Raw genomic sequence first — 21,932 nt, 5'->3', positions numbered from 1 at the left:
AGGGAACAGGCTGGATTAGGGCCATGCACTGTCATTTGCTGATTCCTGAATTAGATTATTATCATGTACGCCTTTTGAATGAATGAATGTGCCTTACATCATTACATACACTAATTTTTAAAATTAGGTGTTAAATTCCATAATTTAACTCTAAACCCTAGTAAATTAACAACAGAGCATTTTCTACTCTTCAGACATTCATATATCCTTTATTTTTTGTTTGACACCCACCACAATTCTGAGGTAAGATAAACCTATCAGGTTGTAGTGTTAACATTTTATAGATGAGGGATCAATCGGAATCAGAGGGAGAATGTCCAAAGAATCATCAGTCAGAGAACAGAAATTAGAATTCTTCCTTCAGCCCTTGGGAATGTGAGCTCCCGAAGGCTGGGCATTGTCTTTCCAGGTTCCGTACAGCCTTCAGCATGTGTCCGGCCTGAGACAGGCTCAGTAAATACTTATCAAATTAACAAATGGATACTCTGCCTCTCCCCTTTCTGTTATTTTTCTTTATAACCTAGAAAGAAAACCTCAGTTCTTGTGTAACAGAAAAGCTTCCTTTACAGAAAAGTGTAGTGATATAAAACATTAGCCAAAAGATTGAAAACCCTTAGTCCTTAGGTGTTTATTTTATTTTTGCTTTGCTGTAAAAACTATTTGGAGAGAGAAGAAAAGCTGGGAACTGGAAGATTCATAGCCTGTATATAACATAAGAGACACGGCTTCTAAAGTTTGCTTTATAAAACTGGAGGGAAAGAGGAAACCATTAAGAAAAAAAACGTTGGCTCCATTTGTGAATGGATTTCTAGTCATTCTTAGTTCAGTCAGCCTGTAATAAAAAAAATAACATCTCATTAAGAAAAGTAGTGTGGAAATTAAATTACTGTAGGATATTTATTGCTTGAAAGAGCTACAGTTTAAAAGGTGGAGTTAATAGGTTGTCACCTTTATTAATTACATATTCTCTAAAGACAGCATCTGCCTGATGGGAGAAACACAATGTATAGAGAGAAATTGCAGGATCCCCACAAGGTGCCCCAGCAAGACAACCTTAGCCATTCAGTTATGAATCATATAAACATCAGGAGGACATTTTGAAATGTACCCATTTTACAAAGTAAATATTCTCCCTTCAAAATAAACTTAATATTTTCCTAATCTCAACATCTTGAGTTTTTGTTTGCTTTGGCTTTGGTGTAGCCTCTAAAGACTGTGGATTTTCCTTAGTTAATTCACTTATAGTATATTTATTGAATCTTATGTGTACCAAGCACCAAGCCAGGCTCTGAGTGTATGATGATAGATGAGCCATCGCTGACCCTGTCTTCGCGGGGCTCAGAATCTAATGAGAAATTCTGACATAAATAAAATCTCCCAAATGTCTCTTGTGGATTCAAGCCAAAGGGCCTTGGAGTTGCCTTAGACTTTATCCCCAAATCGATTTATCATTAAAGTCTGACCCTGGACTCCACTAGGACCTGATCTGCAAGCCTGCCATCGCTGTCCAATTATTTTTTTAAGCTATATCTGAATCACAACCAGTGCTCCAATCTTAAATTTCCAATAGTAAGGGAATTAATTACCAGGTTATGATATACTGACTCAGTGGCGTATTCACTCAGTGGGTTATTCTGAAGGCATTAAATGATGACAATGAAGACATGTGTATGATACGATATTAACTGAAAAAGCAAGACACGTCATTTGTTTGCCATCATTAATACTGTTTAAAACATAGAAGGAAAAGACCGAAAGTATACATGCCAACATGCTGTTCACAACTCCAAAGTACATGCCAACATGCTAATGACAACTGTGAAATACATGCCAACATGCTATTCACAACTGCGAGATACATGCCAACATGCTAATTACAACTGTGAAAGACATGCCAACATGCTAATCATAGCTGTGAAATACATGCCAACTTGTTAAATGCCTGCCAACATGCTAATTACAACCGTGAAATGAATGCCAACATGCTAATTACAACTGTGAAATACATGCTAACATGCTAATTACAACATTGTAAGAGGGGGTCCGAGGTGGGCTTGGGCTGGAACACAGTGTCTTCCAGAAACTCATAAGTTACACCCCCAAGTCCTGGGCAGGGTGGAAAAGGAACAGTCAAAATGTGATATGTAGAACATGAACGTGCGTGAACTAGACTAGTAAATTAAGAAATGTAAGTCATACTACTGTTCTGTAATAATCAGGGGAAAATGTAGGTTATGTGAGGTGTGACACACAATTTGGGAGGGATTCTCTATTCTAAAAGGAATTCTCTATTCTTAGGAAAAGAATATCAAATTTTAAATACAAACATGACAGAGGCCAATCCAGAATCTTTTTTTTTTTTCATCTATCAAACATTTTTTGAACAGTTCCAGGCAAGCTTTATTCTGAATGCAGGGAATACAGAGAGAAATCAGATATGGCTGTGGCTTTTTATTTTGATTTTTATTGGAGTATAGTTGATTTACAATGTTGTGTTAGTTTCAGGTGTATAGCAAAGTGAATCAGTTATACATATACATATATCCACTCTTTTTAAGATTCTTGTCCCATATAGGTCATTACAGAGTACTGAGTAGAGTTCCCTGTGCTATAAGTAGGCCCTTATTAGTTATCTATTTCATATATAGTAGTGTGTATGTGTCAATCACAATCTCCCAGTTTATCCCTCCCCCCTCCCCCTTGGTAACCATAAGTTTGTTTTCTACATCTGGGACTCTATTTCTGTTTTGTAAATAAGTTCATTTGTACCATTTTTTTTAGATTCCACATATAAGCAATATCATACGATATTTGTCTTTTCTGTGTCTGACTTACTTCACTCAATATAACAGTCTCTAGTTCCATCCATGTCACCTACAATCACAGAATCCTAAAGGGTCTCATGAAGTAAGGAAGTTCAAGCTTCCTTAGCTTCATGGTAAATCCACCTTTGACAATGATATAAACATATATTTGATCCAGGTAGACAATAAAAGCAAAGAAAATATTTGAGTGCCATCTTGTAGAGATGCTATAGCCACCCAACAATTTCAGGTTCCGCTCCCTGTTCAGTTTCCTAAAAGAGCATGTTTCTGTCTTCTAAATGGCAATCCAAATAGTCACTTGGATAAAGTTTTAAAATCAGTACAGTTACCAGCCTTTTTACCTCAGTGTGTTTGAGAGGCACAACTAAAGGGCCCACACTGCGAGGTTTCATTATTTAACGTCTACTCTACAGGTCTCCTGCTTTTGAGCTCCCAGATTTAACGCTATGTAAAGAACTCCATGGGAAAGCTTGGGCTGCAGCAGTTTTTCTCAGCTCCAGATCCTTGCATCTGAGTGATCCTGAGCAGAAACACCTTGGCTTTTATACCCTGAGCTCCTCCTAAGGTTGTATTTGCAGCCTGGTCCAGTGAATTAATGATTCTTAAGGAAATCATCATCCCTATGTGTCTGCAAAGCAGCTCGCATACAGAAAGATCATGAGCTTTGGATGCAGGTGGATCCTGGATAAGCCTTTGGCTTAGTGTGTGATTATGAGGTTACTCAGTGTGTTACTAGAGCAAAAAGACAGAGACCATATAATGGGTCTGGCAAATAAGAAGAATCCAATTCGAGACGGTTCCTCTCCTTTGCTGCTTGAGCATTATATTCAGTTCATGTACCTCCTGCTAAGCCCGTGCTGCTCTCATACGCGTGATCTGCCTTCGTTGTCCAGATATACTTCACATTGCCTCTGGACCAAACAGAGGGCAAACTGACCTGCTGTGAATTTGTTCTTCCACCTTTAAACAACTTCACCTTGTCTGAGATGTACAGGGCCCATCAGGCCAGATTCTGCTCCTTGCATTAAGTTATTTACCTCGCTCTGGTCTGTTTGGGCAAATGGATTTTCTGGCGGTTGTGAGACTCTACCTCGAGCACGTTCTGTGTGTAGGTGAGTGATGTCAACATGGCCCCAGCCAACGGGCAGGAGCGTCTGTGGGTGGGTATTCAGTAATCCCCTGTCTCAAGTGAGCAGGTACATATGCATACAAGCGGGGCTGATGGAGGCTGAACAGGGCCGGGTGTGAGGAGAGCCAAGTGCTTACCTTTGCCCATCCCAGTGGCTGGGGAGGGCAACAGAGAATCCAGATGCAAGGTGGGTACCACACGTGCCTCAACTGTTCTGCTGAGATGGGCAGATGTCCTTCCTGGAGTGGGCTGTGCCCCACGGGAGGACGCCTTGGCCCAAGCCTCACTCACTCAGTCGCAGGCAGACTGTTAAGTCAAGTGAATTATAAGTAGCCAAAATAATAGTAATAATAAAAAAATTTCTCTGGACTTATTGTGCTCTAGGGTTTTGTGTAAAACTTAAGATGGATGACTTGACACTTTGCACAGTCTTCAGGTCTGACTGCTGACTCTTCAATCTCTCCTGTGTCTTCTGATTCTGCCTACTAAACCCTCATGTACAGAAGGGTTTCTCTTGAAGAAACATGAGATGGGCAAGAAATAATTGTGTCTTCATTTTTATCCTTGACTGGCTGGAGAGGAGAGTAGACTGAGAGAGTGGACTTGGAGAAACCTATAATCGCCTCTAGTTTACAGACAACAGAAGATCGAATACCAGAGTGTAGGCTTTTCCCTGAACGAAGAGGCCAGTGGATGCTGTTCTTTCCCTCCCGGGCACAGGGACACAGCGTTTTCCAAGTCACTTCTGGAAATTGCTTCAACATCCCTGAGCTGTGAAGGGCTCATGTTTAGTCTCTGCGCCCCTTTTGTTCCTGAGTACAAAGCTGCACAGGCTGCCTTCCCTGGAGAGGGGCCCTCAGCGGGCGGAATTGGCCTTTCCAGAAAAATGTTATGTTTGTTCTAGAGAAAAGTCCCCAGTGACTAAGGCCCACCCAGAGGCCAAAGTAAACAGCTCAGGAATCTGTGCAGGAAAATTAGGTGAAATGGGACTGTCCATATCACATCAGAAACCAAAGCTGACCGCAAGTGCTAGATTTCCAGAAAGCATTTTTGTTTTGCTTACTTCAAATGCCCTCTACTTTTTTCACTGTTTTTTTAAACTATCAATTTTCCCATAATGCCTCACTGTAAAATTTTTATATCTACCTAATAAGATTTTTTTTTTTTTTTCTTTTGGCTGCATTGGGTCTTCCTTGCTGCGCACGGGCTTTCTCTAGTTGCAGGGAGCGGGGGCTACTCTTCCTTGCAGTGCACGGGGCTTCTCATTGCGGTGGCTTCTCTTGTTGCGGAGCACAGGCTCGAGGCGTGCAGGCTCATTAGTTGTGGCACGTGGGCTCAGTAGTTGTGGCTCGCGGGCTTAGTTGCTCTGTGGCATGTGGGATCTTCCTGGACCAGGGCTCGAACCCATGTCCCCTGCATTGGCAGGCGGATTCTTAACCACTGCGCCACCAGGGAAGTCCCTAAGATTTTAACTAAAAGCCGTTTGCTTAGTATTACTGGCAGTACAAATCAATTATTTAAATTTGATATTATTTAAATTTGTATTTGTTTTAAGAGCAATAAGAAACTAATATGAGCAACTCAATAAACAGTTTAGGAGATAAAGTTGAAGAAGTTTCTCAGAGAGTACAACAAACATAAGTTGATTCTAGAATGCATGAGACTGCTCCTACAGCTTGGGGCTAGAAGTAAAGAGAACCAGTAGAGGCGCAGTGACCTCATAGCCATGCAGTAAACATGTATTGAGCACCTCCTTCCTACAGGGCACTGCAGTCAGTGATAATTCATACTGTAGTCAATATGGAATCACCATCATCTAAGGTTCATTCATAAATAATTCACTTTAACATGTTGGAAAGGATGCATGAAGAACTATAGTTTTTTTAAAAAATTATTATTATAATAATCTTTTTTAAAAATTAATTAATAAAAAAAGCAAATTGAAATGTGAAAAAATCCTCATTTAATTTAATCAGTGTAATTTAATGATAAGCCAATAGCGAACAGTTTTTAATATATTAAAGGTTAGTGACTAACTGAAATTTTAGTTCATTAATTTCCTATACAAATCATAGCATGTAACATGAATATTTATTAAATGCCTTTAGCAAGTTATGTAAAATGAGTGTAAACATATACTTTTACTGGTAATTGCGTCTTTGCTTACTTGGCATGTGTCCTAACTTTCAAAAATACTGTTGCAATTGTACTTGTATCTCAGTTCTTCTTGGGAATTATAAATTCGTCTTCTAGTAGATTTCACTATCTACTAGAATCCTAGTCACCACAGCCAAATTTCCCTTGCTTAAGCAAAACCCCCATATTTTAATCACATCAGTACACTTCTCTGGAATCTTAAGGAAACTTCAACCCAGCCAAGCCGCTCAGCTCCCAGGATCATGCCATGTGGCCATGACTCCTTGTCGTCTTTCCTGGAACCACTATGACCAGGGATGTGCTTCCGATTCAGCCAAACCCCAGCTGCATTCAAAGGACAGCCTAAATAGCACCTCTTCCTGAAACTCTTCTGGGCCACAGCTCGCTCCTCTGATTCCTATAGCACCGGTTGTCAGGGCTTCTCAATAGTCATTCCTCACTAGGACATTGTCAAGCAGTGGTCATGAACGTCGTCTTCCCCCCTCACTAGACTGCAAGTTCATTCCTGACCCTTGTGTCTTCAAGACATGACACTGTGCTTGCACGTGCAAGTAGTAAAAAAAAACCATTGTGAATGGATCCAGACATGTAGCTGAAATACTTTGCACCATTTAATGGAACACGCTGTGGTGTTTCACATCGCCTTATTAAATAAAGACCCCACGGCATTCACAGATTTAGTATTTTTGGTATAGAATGTTTTCAAACACTCCCAGAAGTTGACAGCATATATTAATTTGTAATTATGTTTATAGATTAAGTAGAATAAGTATATGCAGCCCATCTCAAAAAAACTTTTTTTTCTACCACATGATGTAAGTTAATCCTCAGAACAGCCCAGTGAGGTATTATCCTACTTTTGCAGAAGAGGAAACTGAAAAAAAAATATGTTCCAGTGGATTTACTAATTGAGGGACTTGTGGATGTCTTAGAATGTATTCCTCAGGAAGGTTACTGTCTAATTGGAATTTTCCAGTCTTATTTTTAGTAAGATAATGTTTTTAATGCAACTCAAAGTAAAAGCAGATCCTGAAGTATATGGTGACATAGCCGTTAAGAATAAAGCAACTGAGATTGTCTTAGGTATTAAGACACTATTATTCATGAATAGATAAATTGTTCTCTCTCAGTGTCATCACCATGATAATACAAATAAAAATACTGACATTTGACATGTGATTTTTGTACACAATTTGGGAAGCACTTTAAAGGTGCAGCACTTACAAGGGAACCTAAATGCTTAGGGAGGGAGACTTGAGGGCTCAGCAGATTCTACACCCCAAGCTTCCGCCAAAGCGCCACCTTCATTTATCAGGTGTTTCTTCAAACTCTCAAGTTAACTCCCTCCTACGTTGTACACTTTCCCTGTGCTAGTCTTCCTGCCAAAACACTCTGTTTTTGCTGAAAAATATCACGTCAATCACTCTGTTCCTCTCATTGGTCCCAGCTTAAATGTCTCTCCCCACATGTTTCCTCATCCCCCTTTTGTTTTATCCTTTGCAACTGGCTGTTGATACCTATCGGGGCAGTTGTTTAACGTTTATTTCATTCACTAAGAGGTGAGTTCTTTGGGTACAACTGACTGTGTCTGTTTTGTTTCCCGGTACACCCAGGAAACACTCTGAAAATCAGTTCAAGGCAGGTGCTAAGTATGTGCTGAATAAATGAATGATGGAAATACTTTTGAAATCCCATGTTTAATGAATACATGTTGTTGATAAGGCAAGAGTTCTTAATATCAGAAATAAACTGACATAATGGCAGTTAGTGTGACAGAAACAAGCCAGATGAAGTCATAGATACTTAGATAATCTAATATGCAAGGGGATCATATTCAGTAATTAGCTCCAGCTTTGCAGAAATACAGTGAAAGATTTTGATGAATATACCCATTTATTTCTATTACTCAAGAAATAGCATAACAGCAAACTTTAAAAGTAAAGGAAGTGTTTATATAAACTGTAATGTCATTAGATTAATTTCCTGTAAGAAAGAAAGCAGTTTATCCTTCTAGAATTAAGGCCTACCTCTAAATATACATTTGCTCTAAAATACACTTTCACTAAATGTGTTCTCAAATTAAACCTCAGATTCTGACCAACTTGTTTTCTGAATTCAGATACTTTCAGATACCAGGGTAATATATCACATGAGAATAATCTAAGGTTCTTAACAAAATAAGAAAAAATTTATTAAAAATATTCATCACACAAAGAAAAACATTTTCAAAGTGGACTAAAGAAAAGCCACTTTCATGATGGCTACATTCATAGGAAGTCTGTGATTTTCCACATGATCTCCTTAAGGGACACACCTTCCAAAAATAATAAGTTATGATGACTGGTTTTTCTTAAGGTATAATTTAGAATAAAGGTAGAGCTCGTCAGAATGTTCCCCATGGTATGAAACATTTTAAGTGAGGAAAACATAGTTAATATAAACGGTATTTTTAATGAATGGGCACTTGTGATTGTAGAGAAGTTTTAGTATTTTAAGTGTAATCTTAAGAATCTACAGAACCATCCGCAGTATCTGAAGAAAGAGACGTGATTACAAGCAGCTTTTCATTGAAAACAGCTTAAAATATTCCATGTAACCCTGTGGCGTTGCTTCAGTTCTACAGGCAGCTTTGCAAGGGGGAAGCCGCCAAGTTAGGGACTTGGTGGAATTTCCTCGTTTTTGGAAGTTTACGTTTGTCTCATGGTCATACTGCTTGAATAAGAAACATGAAACGGAATTCAGGCGTCTTGAATAATTCTCGAAGGGTAACTTTGCCCTTTTTGCCCCCCGACGGGAAAACGGGATCCAACACGGAGAGGATTCCGACGTGTGATGTACACCGTGGAATCCAGCAGTGATGCCAGTTCAGTAGGACAGGGGCTGTGGTCCTGCCTACGCCTGGCAATGCCCTGGAATCGGAAAAGATGAAATTTAAGAGCAACCAACGGCGAGCGCACAACGAGGCTTTCCCAGATACGGCACCACTCAGGCTGCAGGCAATCAAATAACTTTCGAGCTTTGCTTCTCCATCTTCCCTGTAAAAGCCTCTCCTCAGCCCCTGTGGGCGGAGCCTCTTAACCAGTGCCCCCTTGGCACTGCCACATGTTTGCTCAGATAAACTCTTGAACAGTTTAATCGACCTCAGTTTATCTTTTAACAGGTACAGGGTCACTTATCAAAAAGTTCCAGCGAGGTTATGGTGACAGGTAACTGTTTCACACTCCTTGCCACCCCTAGTCCTGCTGTGAGAAGCACCAGTTTTAACCATTTGAACTTCTGGGGCTGGTTAATACACAATAATTGCATGGTAACTTAATCAGTAATAGTTTTATACTTCTATTGCTTCATTTATTATCTTTAGATGTATCTTCCCCAGCTGTGGAACTTGGACTTCTTTCTCTGCTTCGAATTTTTCGTTTTAAAACGAGAATAAACAGAGTAGCTGACGGAGGTACTCTGTTTAAAGGTTTTATGAGGTTTACAGGAGCAAATGGAGGTCCAGTTCTTAGAACAGTGCTTTATGCAAGGTTTACATATTTGATGTGTTAATAAGGGGATTTTAATATCATTAATATTAATGACATTATTACTTCGACTGCCTCCCTGGCCCCATGTTTGATGACTATGCTATGATTTCTAGTCCTACTCTTGGTGAACTGGTAACTCTGTAACAGATTCAGCCCCTTGTAAGCTCTGCCCTAACTCAGAAGACCTTGGCGCTTCCGCGCTGAACTCACCTGCCTTTCCTCACAACCCTTTCCTGCACACCTGACCTCTTGACCCTTCAGAGAGAAGGTGTCCAATGCCCTGCATTTCTGTGGGGTCATCTTCTGTATAATTTTGACTCTGTCACAGTCATCTCTGTCTGTTTCCTCCCTCCCCACATCTACATTATATTGTGTTTATAACTTGGGGGCTGAAACCTTCATCTAATGATGCCCATGTTGTATATGAACTCTTTCATTTAGACAAAGCTAAAATAAAATATCTACCATCTACAGTATTTCTGATATAATATGTTGAATATTGTAGACAGGGCTATATTAAACCACTATTAAATTGAAAATTTTAATGCATTTTTAAGCTAGGTACTCAAAAGGAACACTTCTCTATTTTATTAAATTTGAACCAACCATGTTGCAGGGTTTGGGGTGTATTTGTTTGTCCTTGGGCAAATATTAGAAATCTTCGGTGTCTCATTTTTCTCATCAATAAAGTTAAAATAATACCTCCCTCATCAGAGTCGTTTAAATGGTTAAATGACATAATAATTTTATATATCACAGTAGGTGTTCAACAAATAATACCCATTATTAAGGGGATGAAGATGATTATAATGATAGTAGCGATGATGGTGGTGGTGGTGAGAATGATTATGATGGTGATAAATAAAGTGAAAACATGAATACATTCCTGTAAAAGTTGTTTCTGTATAAAGGATGTAATCATTTTATATATCACAGTAGATGTTCAACAAATAGTACCTGTCATTAAGGGGGTGAGAATGATGATGGTGGTGGTGATGACAGCTAGTATTCTGGAGCCTTTGCAAGATTCTGACTCTAGATTGTTCATGACACCAAAAGGCGTCATGTTAGCATGGACAATCATTTGGTTGTCAGCCCTGGATCTTAGAAAAAAATAGATATTTCAAATAAAATTAATCTATTTAATTTTAATTAGATACTTACTGGTGTATGCAGTTAGCTATGTTCTCTACTGTGCAGACGAAAACTTTGTTTCTCATAGCTAGGTCCCATGTCAAGTCCTAAGAGTCAATTCTTAGCTTGCGTCTATGGTACTAGATAAACCTGCCTTTCTCTTGACCCTTTGGTGTGTGTTTCCAGCGCCTGCATTGGGGCCCAGGACCCTTACTGTGGCTGGGATTCGGTGATGAAGAAATGCACGAGCCTGGAGGAGAGCCTGAGCATGATGCAGTGGGAGCAGAGCATCTCCGCCTGTCCTGTGAGTGTCCGTGTGTCCCGCTCTGGAAACACTGTCCGTGGGAACCAAGCTGTCCTACAATCCTAACCCACACTTCCACGGTGTCCATGCATTTTCGTATTAGAACCTTCCTCGCAAATCCAGTCTGTGTTCTCTTAACTTATTCAGCCCTTCTTTGCACGGAGCCACACGGGATCCTGCTGGCACCTTGCTGTCTGTTTTGAAGAGAAATATCTTAAGAGAAAACAGTGCTGATTTGAAAATGGGATGCCACATCTCTGTTTGATTCTTGGATTTTTATCTCCAGAGCTTGGTGTGGACTATTTTGCCCTTTGTAGCATTAATAAAATAGCAACTTCCACACCCATCAATATCCCTTGGGAGCTGTAATTCCAGAAGCTGAGAAGTAGCGCATTGGAAAGAATAAACTAAAGGATATTATGATGGAACCCCACATGGGACAGTCTCCTTGCTACTGCTCAGGGTCCCAAAAAGTCCTGGGAGAAACAGCCTAGTGTACATTCCCACAGGGAACCCTGCAGAGTAGGGAGAAATTCCCCTGTGTTTAGAGCCGGACTCTGAATCCAAGAAAAGAGATTCCACACTTTCCTTTGCCAGTTTGTTTGTGTCCTCGCTTGTAGGATCCAGCCTTTCTTCCCCTTTGTCTCTAGAGCTCTCAATCAAGTCATTCCAAGTTTTTTTCTGTTCTCAGAGAATATGAGCAACAGCTATTGACTTCAACATATTTGAAAATTTAGTAAGTCCCTTTGCTGTCACATCACTGCTGATCTCCATGCTGTCATTTCTGGCCTCACCTCTGCAAGACAGAGGTGAGAAGGTGAGGGACACAGGCTGTTATTTTAAATCCGTGCTGTTGCTTCTGTTCAGAACTGCCTGAGGCATCTGAACAGTTTGTCCGCTTCTTATCAAGGAACCTGCACTTTCCATTATCTGAGCTACATGTCACGAAGCCTGTCCTTCAGTTTGTAAGTGAGAAAATCAGGCAGAGTGTCATGAGGGAGGCAAGGGCTATTAAACCAGTGTTGTTCCCCAAATGTTGGCAGGAGATCTAGGCCTTTCACTGCAGAGGGGGGTGTATCACCACATCCAGGCTCTGAGCAAAGCCTTGCAGTGGGGTTAGCTGCTAATCGTTTCGGTTATTTAGCTTTGGATCTCTGAATTTAGAAGCAAACTTTTTTGCAGTGTCTTGTGAAATTGGTTAAAACATGCCACTGTCTGTGTGAAGTTCCTTCTTAATGTCTGAAACACTCTTTAAAAGCACAAAGGTGTTCACCTTAAATTCTTTGCAGCTGAAGAAAACACAAAGTGCAGTATCTGAAATGTAGCTCTAAAGTTCAGACACGCACTTTAGAAGAATCAGTGCATCTTCTTGTAAATGTTTGACCTTACAGTTTTTTTTTTTTTTTTTTTTTTTTTTTTTTTCATGTAATGTCTGAAACATTTATATTAACATGTTTCCATACAAATAACCCAATGAAAGTTTAGTATTAGTTGTTTTGTTTGTTTTTTTATACTGCAGGTTCTTATTAGGCATCAATTTTATACACATCAGTGTATACATGTCAGTCCCAATCGCCCAATTCAGCACAGCACCATCCCCACCCCACCGCAGTTTTCCCCCCTTGGTATCCATATGTCCATTCTCTACATCTGTGTCTCAACTTCTGCCCTGCAAACTGGCTCATCTGTACCATTTTTCTAGGTTCCACATACATGCATTAATATACGATATTTGTTTTTCTCTTTCTGACTTACTTCACTCTGTATGACAGTCTCTAGATCCATCCACGTCTCAACAAATGACTCAATTTCGTTCCTTTTTATGGCTGAGTAATATTCCATTGTATATATGTACCACATCTTCTTTATCCATTCGTCTGTTGATAGGCATTTAGGTTGCTTCCATGACCTGGCTATTGTAAATAGTGCTTCAATGAACATTCGGGTGCATGTGTCTTTTTGAATTACGGTTTTCTCTGGGTATATGCCCAGTAGTGGGATTGCTGGGTCATATGGTAATTCTATTTTTAGTTTTTTAAGGAACCTCCATATTGTTCTCCATAGTGGCTGTATCAATTTACATTCCCACCAACAGTGCAAGAGGGTTCCCTTTTCACCACACCCTCTCCAGCATTTGTTGTTTGTAGATTTTCTGATGATGCCCATTCTAACAGGAGTGAGGTGATACCTCATTGTAGTTTTGATTTGCATTTCTCTAATAATTAGTGATGTTGAGCATCTTTTCATGTGCTTCGTGGCCATCTGTATGTCTTCTTTGGAGAAATGTCTATTTAGGTCTTCTGCCCATTTTTGGATTGGGGTGTTTGTTTCTTTGATATTGAGCTGAATGAGCTGTTTATATATTTTGGAGATTAATCCTTTGTCCGTTGATTCATTTGCAAATATTTTCTCCCATTCTGAGGGTTGTCTTTTCGTCTTGTTTATGGTTTCCTTTGCTGTGCAAAAGCTTTGAAGTTTCATTAGGTCCCACTTGTTTATTTTTGTTTTTATTTCCATTACTCTAGGAGGTGGATCAAAAAAGATCTTGCTGTGATTTATGTCAAAGAGTGTTCTTCCTATGTTTTCCTCTAAGAGTTTTATAGTGTCCAGTCTTATATTTAGGTCTCTAATCCATTTTGAGTTTATTTTTGTGTATGGTGTTAGGGAGTATTCTAATTTCATTCTTTTACATGTAGCTGTCCAGTTTTCCCAGCACCACTTATTGAAGAGACTGTCTTTTCTCCATTGTATATCTTTGCCTCCTTTGTCATAGATTAGTTGACCATAGGTGCGTGGGTTAATGTCTGGGCTTTCTATCTTGTTCCATTGATCTATGTTTCTGTTTTTGTGCCAGTACCATATTGTCTTGATTACTGTAGCTTTGTAGTATAGTCTGAAGTCAGGGAGTCTGATTCCTCCAGCTCCATTTTTTTGCCTCAAGACTGCTTTGCCTATTCGGGGTCTTTTGTGTCTCCATACAAATTTTAAGATGATTTGTTCTAGCTCAGTAAAAAATGCCATTGGTAATTTGATAGGGATTGCATTGAATCTGTAGATTGCTTTGGGTAGTAGAGTCATTTTCACAATGTTGATTCTTCCAATCCAAGAACATGGTATATCTCTCCATCTGTTGGTATCATCTTTAATTTCTTTCATCAGTGTCTTATAGTTTTCTGCATACAGGTCTTTTGTCTCCCTAGGTAGGTTTATTCCTAGGTATTTTATTCTTTTTGTTGCAATGGTAAATGGGAGTGTTTCCATAATTTCTCTTTCAGATTTTTCATCATTAGTGTATAGGAATGCAAGAGATTTCTGTGCATTAATTTTGTATCCTGCAACTTTACCATATTCATTAATTAGCTCTAGCAGTTTTCTGGTGGCAGTTTTAGGATTCTCTATGTATAGTATCATGTCATCCGCAAACAGTGACAGTTTTACTTCTTCTTTTCCAATTTGTATTCCTTTTATTTCTTTTTCTTCTCTGATTGCCGTGGCTAGGACTTCCAAAACTATGTTGAATAATAGTGGTGAGAGTGGACATCCTTGTCTCGTTCCTGATCTTAGAGGAAATGCTTTCAGTTTTTCACCATTGAGAATGATGTTTGCTGTGGGTTTGTCATATATGGCCTTTATTATGTTGAGGTAGGTTCCCTCTATGCCCACTTTCTGGAGAGTTTTTATCAGAAATGGGTGTTGAATTTTGTCAAAAGCTTTTTCTGCATCTATTGAGATGATCATATGGTTTTTATTCTTCAATTTGTTAATATGGTGTATCACATTGATTGATTTGCGTATATTGAAGAATCCTTGCATCCCTGGGATAAATCCCACTTGATCGTGGTGTATGATCCTTTTAATGTGTTGTTGGATTCTGTTTGCTAGTATTTTGTTGAGGATTTTTGCATCTATATTCATCAGTGATATTGGTCTGTAATTTTCTTTTTTTGTAGTGTCTTTGTCTGGTTTTGGTATCAGGGTGATGGTGGCCTCATAGAATGAGTTTGGGAGTGTTCCTTCCTCTGCAATTTTTTGGAAGAGTTTGAGAAGGATGGGTGTTAGCTCTTCTCTAAATGTTTGATAGAATTCACCTGTGAAGCCGTCTGGTCCTGGACTTTTGTTTGTTGGAAGATTTTTAATCACAGTTTCCATTTCATTACTTGTGATTGGTCTGTTCATATTTTCTATTTCTTCCTGGTTCAGTCTTGGAAGGTTATACCTTTCTAAGAATTTGTCCATATCTTCCAGGTTGTCCATTTTATTGGCATAAAGTTGCTTGTAGTAGTCTCTTAGGATGCTTTGTATTTCTGCGGTGTCTGTTGTAACTTCTCCTTTTTCATTTCTGATTTTATTGATTTGAGTCCTCTCCCTCTTTTTCTTGATGAGTCTGGCTAATGGCTTATCAATTTTGTTTATCTTCTCAAAGAACCAACTTTTAGTTTTATTGATCTTTGCTATTGTTTTCTTTGTTTCTATTTCATTTATTTCTGCTCTGATCTTTATGATTTCTTTCCTTCTGCTAACTTTGGGTTTTGTTTGTTCTTCTTTCTCTAGTTTCTTTAGGTGTAAGGTTAGATTGTTTACTTGAGCTTTTTCTTGTTTCTTTAGGTAGGCTTGTATAGCTATAAACTTCCCTCTTAGAACTGCTTTTGCTGCATCCCATAGGTTTTGGGTCGTCGTGTTTTCATTGTCATTTGTCTCTAGGTATTTTTTGATTTCCTCTTTGATTTCTTCAGTGATCTCTTGGTTATTTAGTAACGTATTGTTTAGCCTCCATGTGTTTGTCCTTTTTACGTTTTTTTCCCTGTAATTCATTTCTAATCTCATAGCGTTGTGGTCAGAAAAGATGCTTGATATGATTTCAATTTTCTTAAATTTACTGAGGCTTGATTTGTGACCCAAGATGTGATCTATCTTGGAGAATGTTCCGTGCGCACTTGAGAAGAACGTGTAAGCTGCTGTTTTTGGATGGAATGTCCGATATATATCAATTAAATCTATCTGGTCTATTGTGTCATTTAAAGCTTCTGTTTCCTTATTTATTTTCATTTTGGATGATCTGTCCATTGGTGTAAGTGAGGTGTTAAAGTCCCCCACTATTATTGTGTTACTGTCGATTTCCTCTTTTATAGCTGTTAGCAGTTGCCTTATGTATTGAGGTGCTCCTATGTTGGGTGCATATATATTTATAATTGTTATATCTTCTTCTTGGATTGATCCCTGCATCATTATGTAGTGTCCTTCCTTGTCTCTTGTAACATTCTTTATTTTAAAGTCTATTTTATCTGATATGAGTATAGCTACTCCAGCTTTCTTTTGATTTCCATTTGCATGGAATATCTTTTTCCATCCCCTCACTTTCAGTCTGTATGTGTCCCTAGGTCTAAAGTGGGTCTCTTGTAGACAGCATATAGATGGGTCTTGTTTTTGTATCCATTCAGCCAGTCTATGTCTTTTGGTTGGGGCATTTAATCCATTCACGTTTAAGGTAATAATCGATATGTATGTTCCTATGACCATTTTATTAATTGTTTTGGGTTTGTTTTTGTAGGTCCTTTTCTTCTCTTGTGTTTCCCACTTAGAGAAGTTCCTTTAGCATTTGTTGTAGAGCTGGTTTGGTGGTGCTGAATTCTCTTAGCTTTTGCTTGTCTGTAAAGCTTTTGATTTCTCCATCAAATCTAAATGAGATCCTTGCCGGGTAGAGTAATCTTGGTTGTAGGTTCTTCCCTTTCATCACTTTAAGTATATCATGCCACTCCCTTCTGGCTTGCAGAGTTTCTGCTGAGAAATCAGCTGTTAACCTTACGGGAGTTCCCTTGTATGTTATTTGTCGTTTTTCCCTTGCTGCTTTCAATAATTTTTCTTTGTCTTTAATTTTTGCCACTTTGATTACTATGTGTCTCGGTGTGTTTCTCCTTGGGTTTATCCTGTATGGGACTCTCTGCGCTTCCTGGACTTGGGTGGCTATTTCCTTTCCCATGTTAGGGAAGTTTTCGACTATAATCTCTTCAAATATTTTCTCTGGTCCTTTCTCTCTCTCTTCTCCTTCTGGGACCCCTATAATGCGAATGTTGTTGCGTTTAATGTTGTCCCAGAGGTCTCTTAGGCTGTCTTCATTTCTTTTCATTCTTTTTTCTTTAGTCTGTTCCGCAGCAGTGAATTCCATCATTCTGTCTTCCAGGTCACTTATCCGTTCTTCTGCCTCAGTTATTCTGCTATTGATTCCTTCTAGTGTAGTTTTCATTTCAGTTATTGTATTGGTCATCTCTGTTTGTTTGTTCTTTAATTCTTCTAGGTCTTTGTTAATCATTTCTTGCATCTTCTGAATCTTTGCCTCCATTCTTATTCCAAGGTCCTGGATCATCTTCACTATCATTATTCTGAATTCTTTTTCTGGAAGGTTGCCTATCTCCACTTCATTTAGTTGTTTTTCTGGGGTTTTTTCTTGTTCCTTCATCTGGTACATAGCCCTCTGCCTTTTCATCTTCTCTATCTTTCTGTAACTGTCTGACCTTACAGTTTTAATGGTTAAAAAAAAAGGTGGAAGATAATAGCAGTTCTTCTCAAGCAGTAAAGCCATTGGTCCAGGACTCAAGGCTGTTTTAGCGGATATCTGGGACATGCTTAGTTACATAAGGCGAAATACACACTCATCCACTTAGTTTATAACAAGTACGTCTTGTATGTTTCTACGGTCAGAAAATGAAAGACCTGGTATTTAAGAAGCGACAGGAGGTTTATCACTAAAGTTGCTTCTTTCTGCTGAGAGGACAGCTTCTGTTATAAACTCAAGGAAGGTCAGAGGGCGATGTGGACCTGCGCTGGTTTCACAGCTGCCCCTCCACCATCTCTTTTTGAAAAATGTAGTTGAGACGTGATCTCTGATTCACCGTTCCTAAAACATACATAACAAGGTATTTTTTCTTCTGGTTTGAGGTGATTTCATTACACAAAACCACCTCTGTCATCTCATCCAATGTAATTTGTCATTTATCAAGATACACTACTGATAAGAATATGCAAAGCATCCGACAACAGACAATAAATTATATCACTTTTAGCAAACCACAGGAAAGAAAAACATATATTTTTTCTGACTTATATAGGCTACCAGATAGAAAATGGGAAATCCCATATTACCCAAATATTGTTTTAATTTTACATCCCTTTCAAAAAATCTCTTAGAAAGAAATGAGTTAGATGAAATGATTAGCATTAATATAGAGCAGACTTAAAGAAGTATTTTTAAAAGCTATTAAAATAGTAATTTGCTTCTATATATATATTTTTTTTTAAATTTTTGACTGAAATGGAAGAAAGGTTTGACTTTATGGGCCAGAGTAAAGACAGAGAACTATTTTCCACTTAAAGATCCTTATTTAAAAATGTTTATGGATTTCTTTTGTCCAGGAGACAGGGCAATAGTTGACCGACATATTGGTTAACATTCTCTTTTCTTATATTATTGTAATTTAAAACATTGTTCTCGGTTTAAGAGATTTGAAGTACTCAAGCAAGATCTAAATTTACATACCTAGAGTGATTCAAGAAATATATACGTCCTGCATAACTTGCAATATTGCTTAACAAGGATAGCGTAATCTTAAAAATCTACCTGGGCTTTATTTATACGTGAATGTCATCCACACCCTGTGTGGACATATGGTTATTAGCATACCATGGCATACAATGAGTCTCTATTCCAAATTACGTCGTGCAGTGACTAGCAAAATACATAGACCAAATAAGCACCTAAATGTGTTAAAATAACAGATTCTTCCCTGGCTACTGTGTAATTATCATCTTTGGAGTGAAAGGAGAATTTAGCAGTGATTAAGCCCAGAGCCCTTTATTTAGATGCCAGTACCATAGACCAGAGACTAAAAGGTTTACACAAGATTCTGAAACTACATTGAGAAAGAAATCGGCTTAAATCCAGTACTTCTGACATTATTCCTAGTCTACAAGACGATGTCATTCCCAGCTGTCAACATCTCCCAAAGCAGTGGCTGGTCAGTGGACTCAGTGATTGGTGACCCATTAGTCATTGGCGTATTATGTTCAGATAGCCTGAGAGGTATCACTGAAATCAACTGTAAAAGAAGGAAAAGGGAATTGAGATTAATTGGGTGTTTAGATCATGTGCTCGGTGCCATGTCAGGCAACTTTCAGTGGAGTATCTCATTTAATGTTCATGATGTTATTGCTTCCATTTTGTCTCATAGATGGAAGAAGTGGGATTCAGAGGCAATAAAGATTACCTCTATTCACCCATCTTGCAGAGGCCACACAGAGTTCCATCTTAGTTCTCTTCAAAGGTGCTATCTTCCCTTCATGTACTTCATTTATACAGATAGACTTAAGGACGATATTAAGTTGATGTCATAACATGAGACAAGCCTCTCCAAAGAGTGCATCCAATATCCTGTTTTGTGACCAAAGGTACATGAGCCTTTAAAAGTAAATAAAGGAAAATCTTTTAACTTCTGAAAAAATATCCAAATAGAAAGTATAAGACTTCAATTTAGTCATAAGAACATGATGGTTGGAGAACAGTAAGAACCTAAAGATATGCTCCAGGGACCTCTATGCTCATCAAATGAATCTACATCCTTCATCATTTGGGAATTAATGAATTGAACATGAATAAATCAAAAGTGGGATTAAGGATTATGCTTGTTAACAAAAGTTGGATCTAGCCAGCTCTTGGAAGTCCATTATTTCCTAGGTGAAGGGAACTTTGCTGTTACACAACTGGTGGTAAAAGTGTATGAAGCTGATTTCCATAAGACTCTCATCAAAGAAAGTTCTAAGAATCACGTTACCCAATGAAATGGCTGAGATCACAGGCTCTGGATTAAGCTTGTTTAGACTGATTCTTGGGTCTTTTACAACCAGAGTGACTTTGAGCTTATTGAGTGACACCTGGGCTTCAGTTTTCCTATCTATAAAGTGAGGTGTACGTTCTAGGGATACTGTGAAGATTCAGGGAGATAATACCTGTCCGTCACTCAGTGCAGTGCCTCACCTCACTGATAAACTTAGCTTCTACAAAGGCCACCTCAGCTGGCACTCAGCTTATGGCCCCGCAGGCCCCTTTCCACAAGTCACTGACTTATTCTTTTAGTTTGCCAGTTTCTACATCTTTTCCCATCATAAAATGTCCTCTTCCAACATTCTGAATGATTGCTGCTTCCATCTTCATTCATCACCATCATATTGTATTTCCTCCTGACTTCACAAATCTTTGATTTTTCTATATTCACGATCTCTTGTAGTTATAGAGATCCTAACAATCTCTGTGCTGTTTCCTTTGCATTTTAGACAAGGAAACGGAAGCCAAGGGGGATTTAAGAGAACTAACCCATCTTTGCAGGTCCCCAAATCATCTGCCCCTTCAAAAGTTTCTAATCAGTATTGGGGGGATTCGTAGACATTCAAAAATCACAAGGACTTCCCTGACCTACATGACCCTTCTCATCGTCACAGACAAGGAGGCAAATGGAAGGAACCGGAAGTCTCAGAGAGCCTCTGGTGGTGGTGATGCTGGTCTGTGCTCGTCAGTCCACATCCCCTCCCCACCCCTGCCCCAAGGGCCTGAGCTTCCCCACTTCCAGACTGTTCTCTCTCTCCTCCCAGGCTTTCTTGTTGTCTTGGGTCTAGCCAGTGTGCACCACGGGCAGGAGAAGGAGTCTGGGGTCCTCCTTCCTGCCCTCCTTCAGCTCAGCCTACAGCTTTGGCCAGGGCTTCATGCCGCATCACAGCCCCTGTCAGGCAGCCCCTTCCCAGGCTCTATTCTTCCCTCAGGCCCCCATAACCTGTCCTCCCCTCTCCCCAACCGGCCGACGGGATGAGCACGGTCGTAGCTCCCCGTGTTTCTGCTACCTGCGGCTTCCACATCCCCTGATGGGTCCCTTAAGCCCACCCACACCTCTGCCCAGGTTGCCTTCATCACATTCGTTCCACAGTTCTGCCAGGACCATCATAAATGCAAGCACTTAAGACTTGGATCTTCATCTCTGAAACCTCACTGGTATCATGAAGCCGTGTTATTTTATACTCTGTAACTCGTGGGCTCCCTGTGCCTGAACCTCCAGCAAACATTCTAGAGGCTTCTGGCTCCTTCTGGGCTGGGTTGGAGTCTAGTCCACAGCAGAGCAGGCCCTCAGAGAAGGAGGACATTTTTGATGTAAAATTTTAGAGTCAACATGATGTGATAAACTACATGGATGGTGATATTCTCTTTTGATTGGTTTTTCATGTTGCTTTAAAAATTCACTTTTAAGCTCCTTAGGTTTTTGCACGATTTTCCATGAGCTGTGACATATGTGTTTGTGTGTGTGTTTGGGGTGTAAGAGGCACAACTATGTGCTCCTACATTCACACGCAGAGCAGCACCATGGAAGCACAATCCAGTCCTGTGCTCTGATAATCCCCCCTTTCCACAGTTTATCTGTTCACCAATAACCCGCTCAGTAAGGAATCCCTCATATCCTGTACAAAGCCAGCCAATGGCCCAAGCCTACCAGGAAATTGAATAAAAGTTATGAAATGTTTTCACTGTGAAACTGTGTCAAGCAGTAGTAGAAGCCCCCCTTCTCCTTTTTATCCCCCTATAAGAATTCTTGTCCCCAATTTCCCCTTCCAGCTGTCACCTGCATGCCAGAAGCAGATGGGGAAGACTAGGGAACTGGCTTCCTTGTGGCCCAGATCTGGGTCTTGTCGGAGGTAGAGCATCATTTGGATGCCTTGAGGGAGGCAGGTAGAACCATATTTGCATTTGTGAAATCGAAATGGAACTCAGCATCATTTCTGTGTGATCCGTGCAACGCTTTTACCTCTGGTCGGCCCTTAACTAG

General features: G+C 39.5%; 1 protein-coding gene across 8 annotated transcripts in view; it reads left to right on the top strand.

Annotated features, from left to right (window-relative positions):
* SEMA5A (semaphorin 5A) overlaps positions 1 to 21,932 on the top strand; it is a 505,234-nt gene that overhangs the window by 401,772 nt on the left and 81,530 nt on the right. For all 8 annotated transcript variants that reach the window (XM_059916089.1, XM_059916090.1, XM_059916094.1 and 5 more), the window contains one exon: positions 10,959 to 11,076. In XM_059916089.1, coding sequence (XP_059772072.1) covers positions 10,959 to 11,076 — 118 coding nt within the window. The remainder of the gene's footprint in view (positions 1 to 10,958; positions 11,077 to 21,932) is intronic.

This window comes from Balaenoptera ricei, chromosome 3 (genome assembly GCF_028023285.1).
Source record: "Balaenoptera ricei isolate mBalRic1 chromosome 3, mBalRic1.hap2, whole genome shotgun sequence".
NCBI classification, from domain to species: Eukaryota; Metazoa; Chordata; class Mammalia; order Artiodactyla; family Balaenopteridae; genus Balaenoptera; species Balaenoptera ricei.
This window is presented reverse-complemented; position numbering and strand designations above follow the sequence as displayed.